The 18,051-nt window shown below is 39.7% G+C and overlaps 1 protein-coding gene across 2 annotated transcripts; it reads right to left on the reverse strand.

Annotated features, from left to right (window-relative positions):
• Window positions 1-117: 117 nt before the first annotated feature.
• deaf1 (DEAF1 transcription factor) lies at window positions 118-17,680 on the reverse strand. Of its 2 annotated transcripts, none has more exons than XM_086299615.1 (13): window positions 15,974-17,680; window positions 13,355-13,452; window positions 12,896-13,022; window positions 12,589-12,738; window positions 8,076-8,215; window positions 7,491-7,556; window positions 7,306-7,350; window positions 6,106-6,229; window positions 5,719-5,850; window positions 3,518-3,810; window positions 3,286-3,384; window positions 2,414-2,500; window positions 118-1,332 (listed from the first exon to the last, which is right to left on the reverse strand). In XM_086299615.1, the coding sequence occupies exons 1-13, from the start codon at window positions 16,389-16,391 to the stop codon at window positions 1,231-1,233; spliced, it is 1,881 nt and encodes a 626-aa protein (XP_086155741.1). In that variant the 5' UTR covers window positions 16,392-17,680; the 3' UTR covers window positions 118-1,230. The 2 variants fall into 2 exon arrangements, with proteins under 2 accessions (XP_086155741.1, XP_086155740.1); XM_086299614.1 differs by having other exon boundaries at window positions 2,414-2,503.
• Window positions 17,681-18,051: the final 371 nt, after the last annotated feature.

Consider the following 18,051-nt stretch of genomic DNA (forward strand, 5'->3'; position numbering starts at 1 on the left):
CTCTATTTAGCTGCACATCAGGGAAATTAAAAAAGCTAAATGTGCAAAAAGAAGAGAAATGGCCTTAATGTATAAAATAACAACCAAAAAAAACCAAACAAATAACACTAGTAGTTTGCTGAACTCTTTTTATTAATCAGTGAAACACAAAGAAAAACGATCTTTACCTTTATATTTACAATTGCTTATAATACCTGTACATTCTTTCTGGACTTCAAGGGCTCTGTAGCAACAGAATAACACACATATACAAATGTAAGAAAATAATAATTTACATACATAGTTTTTGCCAGAAAAAAATAAAAACATTCAGGACAGCAGTTTTGTTTGTTTCATGTTCAAGTCACTTCATCATCCTGAATTAAAGATAGATCCTCAACTTTAAATTCTCTAAATCCTCATCAGTGATAACCAACTTTGATTCTTTAATATCAAAATATGTCATTTCTGTCTGCTGAAAAATGTTCTGCAAAGTTTTGGCATGAGGGGACTGAAACTGAAAAATTTTCCCCAAAACACATTGTTATTTAACTCTAAAAATAATTGTCTTGCGTTTCATCATCAAAATGTAGACGTCAAAAGATTGACCAACTTTCTTCTGATTGGCTCTCCCTTTCAAACAGAAGGATTCAATAGCAGGTTGCAGCAGCCAAAGCTGATTTCCTGAGATGACCATATTAGCACTTTGAAGTCTGAACTTTTGACTCACAGGGATTACTTGTACATACACTGAACCCAAAATCTGGCCACTGTGCTCATGCATACATAACAAAAAAGAAGATGTCCTCTTTAATCAGGACTGTTTTTAGAGAATAATGAGGTAAACGAGGTAAAATGGCAACAGCGGAGAGGTAACAGTGGCTGATGGAAGATATAGACCATATGACAACTGATGACGCAATGTAATAAAGTCGCTAAAATATGATAGAATTAGGGACAAGATAAATTTATGATGAAAATATTAGTTAGAACCACCACTTCATTGGATACTGCTGCAATAAGACTCCTTAATACTTTTCATAAATGCTAAGTCAGTCTAGTCTAACTTCAGCTCTCACTCCATCAGTGACCTTTTTTTACATGTCAGCCTGAGAAAAAACCTTCACACTAAACTCTCTAAATACTGCTATTTTCAAGCAGGTGTGTTCTCCCAGTTTAGGTCATTCAGTCTGCAGCAGCTGTTAACCTCACTGAAACGATGCACACGCTTTTTCCTAAACTGCTACACCTTCACTTCACTTTGTCCATGTCAATGGCTGTGATTGGCTCTTCCTGCTGGACAGCCATGCCCCCTGCTGACTGAGTGCAGGTGTGTTGATGGTCCTTCCAGTCCTGTGGACAAAAGAGACGGACGTGTGAAGTGACTGATTTTGAAAATCAAGTAGCAACCTTTTGGCATGAAAAATGAAAAGAAAAATGTCAAAAACTGCCTGCAAGGCCTCAAACATGTGTTTACATTGTTAGTGCCTTTATGAACATTTTAACTGAATGATCTGACAAATAGTATGGCTTCCTGTGTGGTACAGATCATCTAGAAGTCTGTGCTTCAGTTTTAGTGGGTAAAGTTCTAGTATTGCAGCATAGTCTGACTCCATCCAATCATTTAAATCATGATTAAAAACGCACTTATTTAATCATTCTTTCCCGGTTAGTTAACGCCTGTATTTTATACTTAATTCCAATTTTATCTTTCTTTATATCTTTTTCTACTTAAAACCTGTGTGTTTTTAGCAACTTTGATTTGATATTCATTTTTATTCTTGTGTAATTAGTGCCATTGACCTGTAAGCATATTCAGTACTTTGTTAATGGTCTTATATTATTCATGTTTTAACCTGCTGTTTTATTGTGAAGAACTTTGGTATACCGTTGGTTTTTCAATGTGCTATATAAATAAAGTTGTATTGTATTGTATTGTAGTGTAGTCTATAGTCTGTTACTTTATAAAAATTATAGTGTACCTATGAGGGGATTAGTTTATGAATGCAGCTTGCTGACAATATTTGTTAACTTTAGCTGATAATTTAGGATTACCTCCAAATATGGTCACCTCTGGAAAAAAAACATGGCTGCAGCCAACACACGTATATTAAGGCTTTAAAAACCAAACCAGTAAGTTATAGCTATTTGCAAATATATCAGTAAGAAGAAACAGCAGAAACACTTTACAGGCATGTTATGAGTTTGATTTTGCACAACTCTTCAACACCCCTGTTGGAAACACGTTTGAAACCCAACAAATCCAACTACCAGCTGATTTGAATGTAACAGAGTAATCAACGACTGCTGTAACAATAAATTATTTTTTAAACTGCACTGTCATGAAAAAACATTAGTAAAGACTCATAACAAATGTCAGGGAAATCTGTCTATTTTTTGTGTGTCTGACAGAAAAAAGACAGTTGAGTCTTACCTTCCTCTGGCAAAATGTGGAGCAGTAGTTGACTTTGTGACAGCCTGTGCACTCACTCATCGCCACCCGGCCACAGTTTACGCACATCTGCTGCAGAAACAAAGCAGGAGCCTGTGAACATGATAGCTACAGCATTCAGCTCTGCAGATGATTCATCAAGAACTTTGTCACTGAGAACTCTTGTCTTGATAACTCGTTATATCTATATGCTTCTTTACAGTATATGGTATAATCCAAAAGCTTGATTAAAAAAAGAAAAGAAGACTAAAATTCTCTGCTTCCATGTGTTTTTTTTTTTATATTTACACTGGAGTTTTAGATACACGAGGTGTTCAATGCAGTATTTGTGCCTCAAACTTTTGGGGTAATTTGCAAATCAGAATTTTTTAACAATAAGATGTAAATAATCTTAAAAAATGTATTCATTCCATGACCCAGGAGCTAGTTGCTATAATTACTACATTGCACCTGACCCTTTTGGCACCTCCTGCAGATGATGGGCCCACAGAATGACTGGGCCATGTGACTCATTCGGGCTCAGCCCCATGGGTTAAAGACTTTGATTACTAGGACCCTCAAAACCCTCCAACATGACAAGGTGGCAGCTGCAGGCATGAGAAGTCCATTCCATGTCAGAATAGAAGCAACAAATTAAAGTATCTCAGGGTCTTATTCATGAATGAGGGGAAAGTCGCGTGGGAGACTATTAAAAAAAAAAAACAAACACCTAATTGTGAAATGTAGTGTGCTTGGAACTAAAAGTGTGGATGTCTCAGGTCACAATACTTCTTTAAGACTTGTGCTAAATAAGAAATGTAAGGAATTTCAATAATATTTTGGAGCAAGTGAGTGTGTATGTAAGCATGTCATACATTGATGATGATCTCAGTGATTTCAGTGCCCCTCTTAGCTTCAGAGTCATCTGGCTGCTGAAATGAGATCTGGTTCTGAAACGGCTGGGTAAGACCACACTAAACACGCACACACACACACACACACACACACACACACACACACACAAAACAAAGATTAAAGTCAAATCCATTTGTTGTTACTGCTGATCTAAATCTCACACCTTTTGTGTATGTGTGTGTGTGTGCTCACCTCCTTCCTGCCGCCATTACTTCTGACCCCTACAGGGTCCCCTGCAGAGTTTTTGGCCTGTTCGATCAGAGCCTTGAGCTGCTGGACATTGTTCAGCAGTGTGTTGGCCATCTCCTCCAGGTATATCCAAGTGTTCTTCTGCCCCTCGCTCACTATTGGCTCTGCTCCCCCAATAGGCCCCACATCAAGCCCAGCCACAAGCCCTGCCGATGGAGACGCCGCTGCAGCTGCCACTGCGACTTTGGCCTGAACTGGCTGATGAGCAACAGCTAACGCTGGCAATGCCGTTAGCACTGAGCGAGAGAAGAAAAGACAGCTGTGGATCTTTTTCTGCTACACTGTCTGAAATTTGCTGTTACAGTTTCATGAAAATCTGGTGTATCCTATTATTAGAATATTTCCTAAGATCAACTAAAAAAATGGATTTACAATAAAGAAATGTCCAACGTCTGAAAAGTATCTTTATGTACAAACTCAGTATTTGGCTGAATGTCTTTGCCACTAACTGCTGATTCAGCATGGTGTGGCATTGAGGTGATCAGCTTTTGGGCCTGCTGAAGTGTTTTTGAAGCCTAGGTTGCTTTGGTATCTCTCATTTGCATTTCTGGGTTGGCTGTTTCTCATCTTCCTCTTGATAATACCCAACAGGTGAGGTTCAGGTGAGTGGGATTGGCTGGCCAATCAAGCACGGCAATAAAATGATCAGAAACCAATTTGATAGCAGTTTCAAAATAAATGCGCTTTGAAATCATTTATCTAAGGCGTTTTTTATGTCTCACTTTGTGAATGTAAAAACCCAACAAGGTACATGAGTTGGAAATTACCCGTAGCGATAAATGTGCTAAAGCAGGCAAGACTCCAGCACCTTGAACTGCAGTTTACAACAGTAGTCTTCTGCTCTGCAGCCTCAGAGAGCTCAGCTTAGGTTGAACCAGCTCTCAAACAGGTTCTGGTTAGAGTGATTGACCAGCTCGCAGACAATAATCAGAGCAGAAAAAGGACCATTGTCACCAGCTGTAGTCCCAGACAATGGATTATGGATTGTCTACAGAACTGGGCAATGAGTCTCCACAAGTAGTCACACATGTGAGCTGTCTGAACTGCCTCTGTGTCCTTCACCACAAGGTTAACGAAGCAACCCAGGCCTCAGTGCTTCTGCTTGTAAGCTTTGTCATCATTTTAAGTCCACAGAATCAAATTTAATTAGATTTTTTGTACCTTTTTCTGTCAGGGTAGTAAGAAAGTAAGAGTCTACTAAAGTGTTATAGTGTAAAACACACCACCATTTACCTGTGAGAGCACTCACACACCTTTTTTGTTTCTCAAGGATGTGTTAAAACACAGTGTGTGATAGATGTCTGGTTATTTTTAGACTTGGACCTGTCTGTATCTCAGCTGGTGATGGTTTAAAACGGCCACACATTGGAAGTGTTCGAGTGATTCACTGTACTCCTTGCTTTAAGTGCAAACAGACCAAATTGTATTTTGGATGTTGATTAAAATAACTACATTCTTCTTTAATAGCAGCTTTGCACACTTCATAGGCCTGACACCTGGAGGTTTTTCATTAGTCTTGAGGTTCCACATATTCTGAGCATGTTTTGGCTGCTTTTCCTACATTTTGCAGTCAGACTCCTCCCACAGTATCTGAGCTTTTTTGATTATAAGCTTTTAAAATGTCAATGTTTTTGAGTTTTGCTGAGGTCCTTTTTTATTAAGTTAACACACAGACTACTTCAGTAAAAGAGCCACAACGGTGACATTTACTGCCATCAAGACAGTCTCCAGAAAAACAGTCAAAGCAGGCTGAATTCTGAAGGCTATCAAAAGGAAACTTCTTGTTTTTTGGGGTTTTTTTGAAATCCAAAATCAGACTGACTTGATATTGAATAAGTAAAACTGTGAAGGTGTATATTGTCGATCTAGAGTGAAATGACTTTCCATATAATAGGGTTCAAACACAAAAACAAAAATATATACATATCCTGCATGGATGTTGATTAAAACAACTAAATTCAAAACCAAACGGTTTGGTTTTCCATGCAGGATATGTATATATTTTTGTGTTTGTGGAGGTGAATAATTTCAAGGACCAATGGGCTGATTCCCACACTGAGAATTGTGATTGTTTAAGTGCCTACTCAAACAAATGCACTACAATGTACGACTGAATGAATTCTCAGTCACTCAGGGGATGGTACCTGCGGTGCTGGCAAACACCTCGCTCTGTGCCGAGCCCTCTGAGATGATGGCAGCAGCAGCATCGCCTGTTGGCGTGCGGTCAAAGGTCAAGGTCCCAGAAGTAGTGAACTGCCCAGATGGGGACACTGTGACTGTAAGAAACAAACAGAAGTGTGATTCATGTTTGGACAACAAATAGTTTAAAGGTTGGGCTTACATTTTTTACTTTACAGATCTGATTTTGAGAACTTGAGAATAAACTTTTAATTAATAAAATTTTTCAGGAACACAAATTTAAGTACAGGAAATGATTTGAGAAGGAAGATGAATTCTAGGTCAAAACAACTATCCCTGGCTGTAAGTGCACAAAGTTACCAAATCATGAGCTGTGAGCACATGTGACCTACATGTGGTTCCCGGAGTCAACGTAATGTTCTTGGTAGCAGGAAGTTCCTTCTTGGCAGGAATGATCACAGGCTCAGTGTCCTTCTTTCGTCTCTTGTACGGGACAAAGAGGCGTACGGGGCCGGTCTGAGTCAAGCAGAAAGGGAACAGAGATAAAATCAACGCAACATCTAAGAAATCAAATGAAAGCAGAGACAACAAAATGACTGCTGATACCGATAAACCATTACTGTTTTAAAATCATGTCTGTTTTAAGATAGTCATCACTAAGTACTTACAGTTATATTTAGTTACATTTCTATTAATTTAAGTAACAATGTAAAAAAACAAATAAAAAAATATATATATATTGTGCAGTAACTAAAACTATTAACTAATAATAATTGCATAAGAAGGTTTTGGTGCAAATGTTGTTGTTACTGGGATGTCTAGTGAAACTAACCTGAACAGAAAACAAAAATTCAAAATGAAGTTATTATTATTATTATCATACATTACTGTAAAGGGCTAAATGTTAGCGCTCTAATGTGCAGCTGTCATTTCACAAGTAACAGCAGCACAGAGTGCACTTGTGCTCCTGCGATGACCAAATCACCAGATTCTGGTGCAGCCTTATTTGATGTCATAGAGCTGTATCAGCTGTTCCTTTGAGTAGCTGGTGCTCAACTGATCCATTTGATTTTGTGGTACAAGATTAGAGCAATGTGTCACATGCTGCCATCTATGTGAGCATGGAGGGAACCCGAGTTAACAAAGAAAACCAATAACCATCGCGCGACACATGTTATATATGTTTAGGTTTTGAGTTTTGTTGAGCCAGTAAGGAAAGCCCAGACTGCTTTAATTTGCTTTGTTGTATATTTTTGATTCGTAGAGACTTAATCAAGAAGCCTCAAAGCTTAAATGATGCCTCAAGAAAAATTACATGTGAAGCCCTTGTGTCGCAGAAGAAGTAGCTCCCTTCTGTGTTTAAACTGGGGACTAGAAGAAGGCCTAAAAAAGAAGCCATCTTGTTTATTAATAGGCACACTGCTCTAATATTCACCCTGAGATGTGATCACAGCACAGACTGAGAGAATCATTATTATTTTGTTTAATGATAATGTATCTCCATATAGATCGCAAGATAAAGCATCTGGAAATGAAGTTATAGTGATGGACATTTACAAAAAACAAAAAAACAAAAAGAAAAAATCATTTACCATGCTGATATTTTCTTCTCCCAGAGAGTCTCCCTCCTTTGGACACTAATGATGCAAAAAATAAGATGAACACAAACAGATATTATTCAGATATTATGTGTAACATCTCAGATTATGATAATTTAAATAATTTCTAATTAACAGGCTGATTTAAAAGCTCATCAGGACTTGTCCACTTCACTCACCGCTATCAGGTCATCACAGCAGGCTGCACAGGTACAGGAGGCAGCATGGGGGTTCAAGATACGCTCCTGCAAACACAGGTTTACTGCATGAGGTTTTGCATGGACTTGGCCCACCTCCTTTTATAAACAAAGGACTAACTAGAAAAAAAGTTTTAGAACAGTAATTGTTTTCTGTGTGACTTTATCAGTCTCTCACATTGTTGTTGAGAAATTCTGGCTCACTCTTCTTTACAACGTTGCTTCAGTTCATTGAGGTTTACAGGGGTTCATTTATGCACATCTCTCTTAATGTCAAAGGCCATTGCAACATCTTGATACTTTTCTTTTTCAGCTATTCTGTTTCATATTTGTTGGTGTTCTTAGGATCATTGTCCAGCTGCATGAGCCAATCAGTCGATTTTTAGCTATCAGACAGATGGTCTCACATTTGACTCTAGAATACTTTGCTAGTTTCGTGGCTCAAGATTAGCTTAGGAAAATCCAAATTCACAAATTGGAAATGCAAATTTCTTTGCATCACACAATACAGTGCAGCACTGCAGTAGTACGATAGTGAGATAGTAGTGAAGCAGTATATTTAATTACCTGTATGAGGCAGAGCAGAGGTCTGCCAGCATATCTGATGCTCCTCTTCCAGTCTTTGCTGCTTGCTCGCCCTGCGAGACCTTCAAACTCAGTGGGAGTGTACCACTGCTGGTTGTGTTTGATGCAGCGACCTTTGCCCCCTGACAAAACACAACACTGTGAGTGTGGGCAGCAATAAAACAAGTAACTCAAAATATACACAGTATAAAAGAGTCTTGACTATAATATTTCACTCTGGATAGAAGTACCTTTGATTTTATCCCAACTACTTCTCAACACATTTTAGTGTTGGGGGCTACACCCTCTTAATGGCACAAAAATTTATTGCTCGTCCCGTCTAGCTCAACTTCATGTTCCAACCTCCCATCAAAACTCTAGCATAAAAAAAAAAATTGTCCTTTTTTTTTTTTGGCCACCTGTCCTGTTTGGTTCTTTTGCCATCAGAATTATTGTCTGAAGGCAAAGAGAGAAGCCCAACGGAATTACTTTACCAAGTGGACCATCCCTGCCTTGCCGTATTGGTCCATTTGATTGACTTTTGTTATTATTATTTATTTATTTTATTTTATTTTCAGTTGTTGCAGATGGGACAGACATGACCGGGGGGAGGGAGGTCAAGATTTACAGCGCACAGTGTTCTTTGAGGTAGGAGCCAAAAAGGGTGTAGTTTGTGTCTGTGAGCACCCGTGTGTACACCTGTGAGCATGAGCGCGCTTGTATTTAAAAGGTTCCTTCATGTAATGATCTGCTACGGCATGAAGCAGGTATAGAGGAGATCCAGGCTCCAGACATCCAGAGGCCCCTAGAGCACAAGAGACCAAGGAAGACCAACGGAGGGGCAACCGCGCCACTGTCCCAGAAAGTGCTGAGGAGAGCCCCAGATGAGGGGTCACTCAGCAGCCGCGGAGCAGAAGCCAGGGGGGGTTGCAATGACGTGCCCGTGAGCTCTGCCGGCACCCAGCTGTGCTAGAGTGACCGAGCCCCAGGCCGAGAGGCCTAGGGCACCCCACCCCGAAAGTGGCCCGAGCGAGCCCCAGGCTCCAGGCCCCGATAAGCAGCCACCAAGGAGTGAGCCGGTGCGTACCTGGACGCCCATCCCCGGACACAAAGACCCACCAATGCACCGATGTCTGAGGGCGTCTGCAACTGGCAGGGGGAGTGCTGGGGGGAGATAGGCCTCCATACCTTGGAGGGCCTGAGATGTCCCCAGAGAGGTGGCGTCTGATACCCGACCTGACATATAGACACAAACAAACAGGCACACACAGATACAAACATCCATTCCCACCCTCATGCTCTCATATGCAAATACTCAGCACTCACCCAACGTGGAGACAGACATACAGAGACACTGTACACACAATCACACTCCCCAAACGTAGTCTATACCCCAGGTCTAGGTACCCTTGCCCCTGGAGGGGAAAACTGCATCCAGACCCAGGTAGTGAATAAAAAATTGTTCTGCACCAGAACTTTAACCCGTCTTGCTACTATAACAACAATATGGTAATAAAGGCAAGCTTCTACATCATTTTGTCTATTGTGCCTCTGTATTAGCAGTGAGACAACAGTGCCATCATGAGGTCAAACAGGCAAAAGGAACACTGTCACTTGTATATAGCAAATTATAAAAAGCAAATATAGCTGAAGGAATATAGAGTGTTGTGAAAATTATTGGTAATTTCTTATTTTTCTTATTTTTAATAACATGTGTCACACATGTTTCAGGTCATCGAAACTAATTTTAATATTAGAAAAGATAAAAACAGTAAATATAAAATGCTGTTTGCAATAATGATCTAATTTATTAAGGGGAGGATATCCAAACCAACCAACATGGCCCTATGTGGAAAAAGTAATTGCCCTTTCTTGTTAAATAATGAATTAACTTTTGTTAACCACTTTTTTGGAGAGCTGAGTAAACTTTCACCAGTCACACCCAAGTATTACCAGGCCAGTTGAATTTAAAAAAAAGTCACTTAAGTAGCACCTGTCTGACAAAAATAGGCTACAAGAAAGAAGAAGTCAGAACATTTATGAATTGCCTCACATGTCTCAATCATGGTCAGTGATGATAATTCAAGAAAAAGAAAGAAACTGGAAAACAATGGTGGAAGAATATTCTGTGAACTGACCTTTAAAAATTGGAATTTTTTTGAATTTCTTTTGGTTTGTGTTCTGCTGTAGAACTAACACAGCATTTCATAAAAATACGTCATAGCAACAGTCAAGCAACGTGGTGGTGGTGCGATCATAGGTTTGCTGCTTAAGGATGGGAACAATTTGGCATAACTGATGGACTCATGAATTCTCCTCTCTACTTGAAAATCCTGAAGGAGAATGTCCAGCCATTAGCTTATGCCCTGAAGCTCAAGTGCACTTGGGTTATGCAGTAGGATAATGATCTGAAACACACCAGCAGGTAGAGCTGGGCCATATCATACCGTTCACGGTAATACCAGTATAATGTTGGGCAATGATAAGAAAATGAAATATCGCGATAGAATATGGGTAAAACCCGCATGCGCAGTGCCTTTGTTTTTTATACGCACATGGTGAAAAAAGCATGGCGGTGACGGAGAATGAGAAGGGCGAAAGTGGATCATTGAATGAAACGGATGAACCAGAACTGGTTTGTAAAAATGCTGCAACTTCAGTGGTGTGGAACTGGTTTAGCTTTCGTCCATCAGATACACAACATAGCACTATTTTTGGTAGAGCATGCTAGCGGGCCGTCATTATTACCGCGTTTTTTTAAAAATACGGCACACTTAAAATCAATCCTTTGATTTTTCTGACAATCGACAGTGCCCCTTATAATCCCGTGCGCCTTATTTTTGAATTCTGGTTGTGTTTACTGACCTCGAAACGATTTTATGTGGTACACGGTAGTGATGTGCGGATCGATACTGAAATATCGATTCTTCCGATACCAGCAATTTATGTTCTAGAATCGATTCTCATATTATAATATCGATATTTTAGTACTGTGGGGTAAATTTGTAGTTTTCCATTAAAATGAACGCAGTAGAAAGAAACTATATCATTCGGATTGTCTAATTTGGAAGGAACTACTTCCTCTTACGCCTTTCATAGTCATGTGCGAAATACGGCTGTATAAATGTGTCGCAGCCCCTAGGGTGCACACTCACAACAATGGCTGAGCGCAAACAGAGTCATGTGTGGATGTATTTTACCTCCACAAACAGCCAAGACGCGGTTTGTGATATATGTGGCAAGACAGTGAGGTGTTGTGGCAACACCACTGACCTTGTCAAACACCTCAGAGTAAATCATATCACAGAATATGATGAGCTTATGTTGAGGCGAACTGAAGAGGAGAGGGGCAGGTGCTGCTAGGGGGAGACAGACGTCTCTCGCGGAGTTCATAGTGCTGCAGGCAGGCAACATGCTCAAATAGCTCACAACTTCAGGGTTGTTTTTTTTTTATTTCTATATGATTATTCTGCATTATTAAGCAATAAAAACAAGTTGTCCTCTAATCATTATGAAGCAATATGGTTATGTTATTATTACAATTACATAATACAATTATATATTGCATTATGCAATACAATGAAACATTAAGTTTTTGTACAGAGTATCGGTATCGGATCAGTATCACCGATACCACCCTGAATTTTACTTGGTATCGGATCGGAAAGGAAATCAGTGATATCGCACATCACTAGTACACGGCGCTCGAACATCTGTTGAATGTTTTAGTACGACTTTGCTAAGCTACGAAGCCGCACCGCTTGATGGATTGTCGGAGCATTAGGGCTATCGTAGGCAGGAGCCTGGCGGAGTGATACGTACTGTGCTTCAACATAATATTACCGTATTGTGTGTGTATAACCTCTTTTTAAGTTTTGTGGATATTATACATGGTTATGCTGAGGATATGTCAGCCAGTTTCCGCTGGAAATGCCTTTTGGTTAAACTGTCAGCAAGGAATTTGCATTTGCACTGTTAAATTTTTATATAACTTTAATGCACATAAAAAAAACAGCTGCTTGTTTAAGTGAAAATATGTTGATTTTTTTTTGCACTAATAAAGTTGTGGAGTTGTAAAGTATTTTGTCTAGTGTCGATTATATCGTCAGTTATATCGTTATCACAAATTTTCAAATGTATATTGTGATAAATATTTTTGGTCATATCGCCCTGCTCTACCAGCAAGTCCACCTCTGAACTGCTCATGAGACAAAAGCAGAGTGGCCTACTCAAAGTCTGGTCTTAAATTTGACTGAGATTGTTTGGCATGTCCTTAAATTGGCCCTTCACACTCAACAACGCTATAATGTGGCTGAATTAAAATAATTATACTAAAATAAGATGGGTAAAATTCCACCACAGGGATGTGAAAGACTCGTTGCCAGTTTTTGCAAATGTTTGATCACAGTTCTAACCTACTACAACCAGTTAATCAGGAGTTTTACATCTCCACAGTAACCTGAATAACAAGATCAGCTTGACCATGTGATATAGCATGCATAGGTGTGATAATCACCTGATCCCAGTCTGTTTTTGTACAGAAGTCCGCTGGTATTCCTGCAGCGTACTGGCAGCTCATTGTTGTAAACTGAGGGATCCCAGTTATACTTGGAGCAGGAGTCTTTGTCCTGGGGTGGAGTCAGAGGAGTGGGTGGAGTCTGTGGACCTGGGAGAAGCACAGGAGAACATAAAAAAATGCACAGATCAGACATTTCAGATTACCAGACACCTGTAGACACACACACACACACACACACACACACACACACACACACACACACACACACACACACACACACACACACACACACACAGGGGTGTACCTGATGTGATGGTGGCAGCGGACTTGAGGCCAGCTGCTTCCACGATGCTGCCGTCAGTGTGAACCACAATCAGAGTAGCCTTCTGGGTACTGAGACCTTCACCCAGCTGGAGAGTGGTCCTGCCGCTCTGTGACAGATGTGGAAGGAGTACATACACTCATAATCATGGAGCAGCATAAGAGGTATGAGAATATGTTGATGTTGTAAAAAACTACTCGAGTAGTCAGCAGGGAAGCCCATGTGATTTTGTGAATTAGGTTCTAATAATTAACGCTACAGTGCTAACGTGCACAAATGAATCAGTTCTGTGCTGAGGACATTTAACATTAATTGGTTTTTATTCAACGTCACCTCAATTTTCTGTAAATAATGTCATAAGATACTGTTTATCATCATCAAAATGTGATAAATGGCAAAAATAGAAGGGGAATGGATCTAGTCAAGTGTGTGTTAATCTACCAGCACGTGTTCAGGGAGACTCCCAGATGTGGCGACTGTTGTGGTGAAAACATTGTCCTCTGTCGCATGAACGCCACCCACTGTAACTGCCGTCACATCTGATCAACAACAAGAAATTTCATCGACACATAAACCTCCAGATTAGCAGGAATACAGTATGAATAAAAACTACAAAGGAGGATTACAATAATAATGACCTAAAGCAGGTAACATAGAAAACAATAAACACTGGTATTACCAGAATCAGAAGACTCTTCTATTATGTGCTTATGAGAATGAATGATTTTCATCTATATCAGTCATGGTACTGGATGTCTTGTTTTGTTTTTTAGTCTTTGTTGCTCCGTTTGCTTCTTGTTTTTCTTTTGCTGCTTGAACTTTTTCTTCACAGTAATTTAGCATTTTGTTGTGTTAGTTTTGCTATCTAGTTTCTGTTCATTACTACAGTTTGCTAGTACTCTATTTCTCTTTTTTCATTCACCCCCCTCCCCATGTTCCCTGTGGTCTGGTTTAGCTTCCGTCTCTGTGCCCAGTGTTCCCATGTTCAACTTTTTCTGTTTTATTTTGATAGTCTCTTGCGCATTGTGTTCGGCTCTACTTCCTCCTCTGACCCATTGTGTGATTGTCTACACCTGTGTTAGCTTAGCTGTCTCTAATCCCCCCATTACCTTGTGTATATACATAGTTTTAGTCTGACTGTATTCACGTTGTACTGTTTTCCTGCCTGCCTCAATCCCTATATTTTCTTGCCATTTGGATTCCATTCTGAGAACTCTGTTTTGATTTACTCATTCTAGCCCAGTAAATAGCTTGTTTTGTTTTTGAATCCTGCCTCCAGGTCCTCACTTTTCACACTCCACACCATAACATTACTCTCAGGCTTTAAATAATAAAGTTTAAGCAGAAGGAAATGAACAGATGGATGAGGGGAAATATTATACTTGGGACAAATACATGATGAGTCATGTCTGTGGTATATGTTACTGATATGTTACAATTTTCGGATGGAATGTGGCATCGCACACAACGGTGTGTCCGTAATCGGAAAATTGCCGGTTCGAGCCCCGGCTCGGACAGTCTCAGTCGTTGTGTCCTTGGACAAGACACTTCACCCGCTGCCTACTGGTGGTGGTCATAGGGCCCGGTGGCGCCAGTGTCCGGCAGCCTCGCCTCTGTCAGTGCGCCCCAGGACAGCTGTGGCTACAATGTAGCTTGCCATCACCAGTGTGTGAATGTGTGTGTGAATGGGTGGATGACTGGATGTGTAAAGCGCTTTGGGGTCCTTAGGGACTAGTAAAGCGCTATACAAATACAGGCCATTTACCATTTACCATAATGAGCTGCCTGACCCATACACCCTCACCAATTCCACTGGACTAGAGTACTGTTAATCTCCCAAATCTCTCATCATGACAGGGAACAAAAGACTGCATCTAAAGAAGAGATTTTGAGTGTCCTTGAATAACTATTCCTGAAGACTATTTAAAGAAGTTAAAAGAAAGCTTCCTTAAAGATATTCATACCAAATATTGACTTTTAAAATCATCAGAATTATAAAGACTTTAGTTTTGCCTTATGTACACAGTATTTCCATGTTTGTTTGTACGTTTCAATAAACTACTGCACCCATTTCCCAAACAAAATATAAAGAAGGGTTGGCTCAAGATTTTGCACAATCCTGTAGCTAACTGGAACTATTAAAGAAGTAGAAGGTAAAAGGACAACTCTTTACTTTTAATCATTGATAACATGGTGAAAAGATCATGTTACATGTTTGCTCATGTACACTTGGCTGAAAATCAAGTATTTTATTGTAGTATCCATCTGAAGCTTTCACATTTTTACTTTTTAACGTTCCGTGGGTTTCACCAGATCAGGGTAACACAGTATTTTCATACTAAACACTAAATATGCTTTTACAGTATCTACTGCTGAATTTAAATGGAATTTAAAATGTGAAATGTGATTGAGATACTACGTTTTATTTGTTTGTTTTTTTGTCTTTAGCATTTGTATAAATATATGTGTATAAATTTTGTATTTTGAGTTTGCATTGCTGCTACATTGGCTGAGTCTCCCTTGTGCAGACTCAGTATATAATGTATATAATTCTAAATAAAGAAACTTTATTAGATCAAGCATGTTTTGATGCTACCACTTAGTTTAGCACTTTGCAATGCAATCTTTCCACAACACAAAGACGTTTAATCTCATTAGCAGGGTTAGTTTCAACAATAACAACATTTGTATGAGGGCAAAAGGATGTACGTGAGATTGAAAATCAGTATTTTCTATACCTGTCTTCCCCACTGCATTTATTATTGGTTTTGCATTGGCCCCTATCCCATGTTTGTGGTTTCCTCGGTGTTTGCCACCTGGGCCACCCGAGTTTTTTTTTTTTTTAAACACATCTTCAAGCGTCTCTCTTATGAATCATTAACTTTTCTGAATAATAAATAATGTATTCGGCAGATAACAATGTTCTCCCCGTTTAAAGCAGTGCCCGTACATAAACAGTGTTTGGTTAAGAGGCAGCTGGTGCTAACGTTATTATCTCAGTTTGTGTTTTAGCGCCACCTCGCACAGCAGCGGCCTGCTGCTAACTGTAGCCCGTGTTACCTGCAAAGGCAGCCTCGGCCTCGTCTGGGTTCGGTAGGGACTCGGCTCCTAAGCCGATGTTTCCCGGTTCCGCCATCACAGCCATCGTGGTAACTTCGGCCTCCGACTCGGTATCCGAGCCCACTCCCTCCACCGGCGGCTCGCCGATGGGCGGTTCATCCAGCCCGAGCGCTTTCGTTGCCGAGTCCGCTTCGTCCATTCCTCCCTCGAACGACAAGAGCCGAAAGTCACCGAGAAAGGACGTCGGGCAGAGTGGGTTCGACCTCACCCGAGCCCTGTACGGAGCAGACAGAAATCTCCGCAAACGGAACTGTTTACGGGTAATCTTTAAAATGTTCTCAAAAAATTCAGGTAACCACAAAGGTCTCGACTCAGCTAATACGGAGAGAGGAGGGCTTCCCGTTCTTTGTATTTTCATCAAGTCTGAAGAAGGAGATAACACCGGAAATTGCCGAAAGAACACGAACCAACCCGAAAGGACACAGCAACACAGCACTACAGGCACCCCATACAAATGTTTATATTAGATGTGTTCATTTTCTTGTTTTGCTCAGAAATTCTTTTAAAAATGTACATTTTTTGTTCTTGATGTAATTGTATTTGGTGTACTGTTGTTCGTAGTGTTTACCTGCTGTGTTTGTGTGCTGCTGACTATTTTATGGTAACAAAAAAACTACTTAAAATATTGTGAAGTTGTCTAATGAATGTTTTATTTCTTTTCATTTGATCATCAATTTTTTTTTTTTTTTACACACTATGGTTCTGAAAATATGCGTATTTAATTAAAATAGTATTATTAATCTGTAGCAGTGCCCATAACTACCAGAACTTAAATAAATTATCCTCAACATTTTCTACAATTTAAATAATTTATTAGATCTGTATTAATGATTTCTTTCACCCATGCTCAACTATAAGAAAATAATATAACTTTCAACTCTTCAAGAATTACAAATATCTGTTTCAGTGACTGAAAGTGGAAGAAAAAAGAAGCAAAGAAAATGATATGAATATTCTTGTAACCCATCAACAGGATAGGATAGGTCCCAACATTTCTTATAATTATAAAAACAGTCTGGAATGCAAACATACTGAAAGGATGGCTAATAACATATGAACATGTCAAAAGTCTTAAGAGCTATCTTTCAAAATGCAGTGACAAGACCAAGACCAGCCAAAAGCAGATGGTACCACTTTTTGTACTAGTGGGGTGGACTGATTAGTTTTAGTGCCCCAAAATAATGAATATATGCATGTTTGACCTTCATATGTTTGCCCTAGCAGTAACAAACACAATTAATTTTGGACAAATTAAAAATTGCTATATTTTCCACATATAAAACTTTTTGACCTCTGCCTCGTCAGTCATTTCCTTCCTTGCACTTCATTGTGAGACAGTAGGAAACACTAAACATAGATAGAGAGAAATGTCAACATTGCAGAGCATTACACTGACTAAAATCGCAGATTATTTCCCAGTTGTTGACTTTAGTACAGTCGGACTCTTGATTCAGTTTCCCTCTTGTTGTGACTCATTTATGCAGGTGAATGTGGTAATATAGCATAAATATAGACCACAAATCACAGGACACTGAACACAAGTCTTATGTTAATGTATTATGCATGTAATTTTAATGTGGTGGCTTACTGGTGTTTGGACTAAACACAGCACCACCATTTCTATATTTTCTGTATTTTCTCCCTCCTGCATGACAAATATGTGCCTAATACTTACAGTGTTGTATGTTTGTGATGCATTTTGGCTGTTAGATGTTTTTGTATGTGACAAGAACTGAAACAAGATGGACTCGGAGGAAGATAAACAAGCTCTAGGTGTGAAAACTCAAACTGGAAATTTTCTCCTGATTGACAGGTTCATCAATCAATTAAACTCGGATATGGTGAATGACATTCCCACCTCCCGAGCGTCCGGGCTCTGTTGTCTTCCAACCAAATCAGGACTTGCTGCTGCAGGATGGGACGTACTCATAGCCAACTCAAAGATCCCAAAGTTCAGGCGTCTCATTGATGTGACCACGTCCACTACAGTTTCCTCCGGTGGGCTGACTGACACCTCC

This window comes from Aulonocara sp. 'chitande type north' Nkhata Bay, linkage group LG7, assembly GCF_057382095.1.
Source record: "Aulonocara sp. 'chitande type north' Nkhata Bay isolate Kocher_YH1m ecotype deep benthic linkage group LG7, A_spYH_male_GT1.1, whole genome shotgun sequence".
In the NCBI taxonomy this organism is placed as follows: domain Eukaryota; kingdom Metazoa; phylum Chordata; class Actinopteri; order Cichliformes; family Cichlidae; genus Aulonocara; species Aulonocara sp. 'chitande type north' Nkhata Bay.

What these genes read in the sequence shown, in the direction of transcription:
- deaf1 (XM_086299614.1), bottom strand. Translation starts at nt 16,391, where the DNA reads ATGAAAATACAAAGAACGGGAAGCCCTCCTCTCTCCGTATTAGCTGAG. An exon ending in GAGAAGAAAATATCAGCATG is followed by an intron (nt 6,230 to 7,305) that starts GTAAATGATTTT and finishes TGCTTGACTCAG; the next exon opens with ACCGGCCCCGTACGCCTCTT. An exon ending in GTAATGGCGGCAGGAAGGAG is followed by an intron (nt 3,385 to 3,517) that starts GTGAGCACACAC and finishes GTGCGTGTTTAG; the next exon opens with TGTGGTCTTACCCAGCCGTT.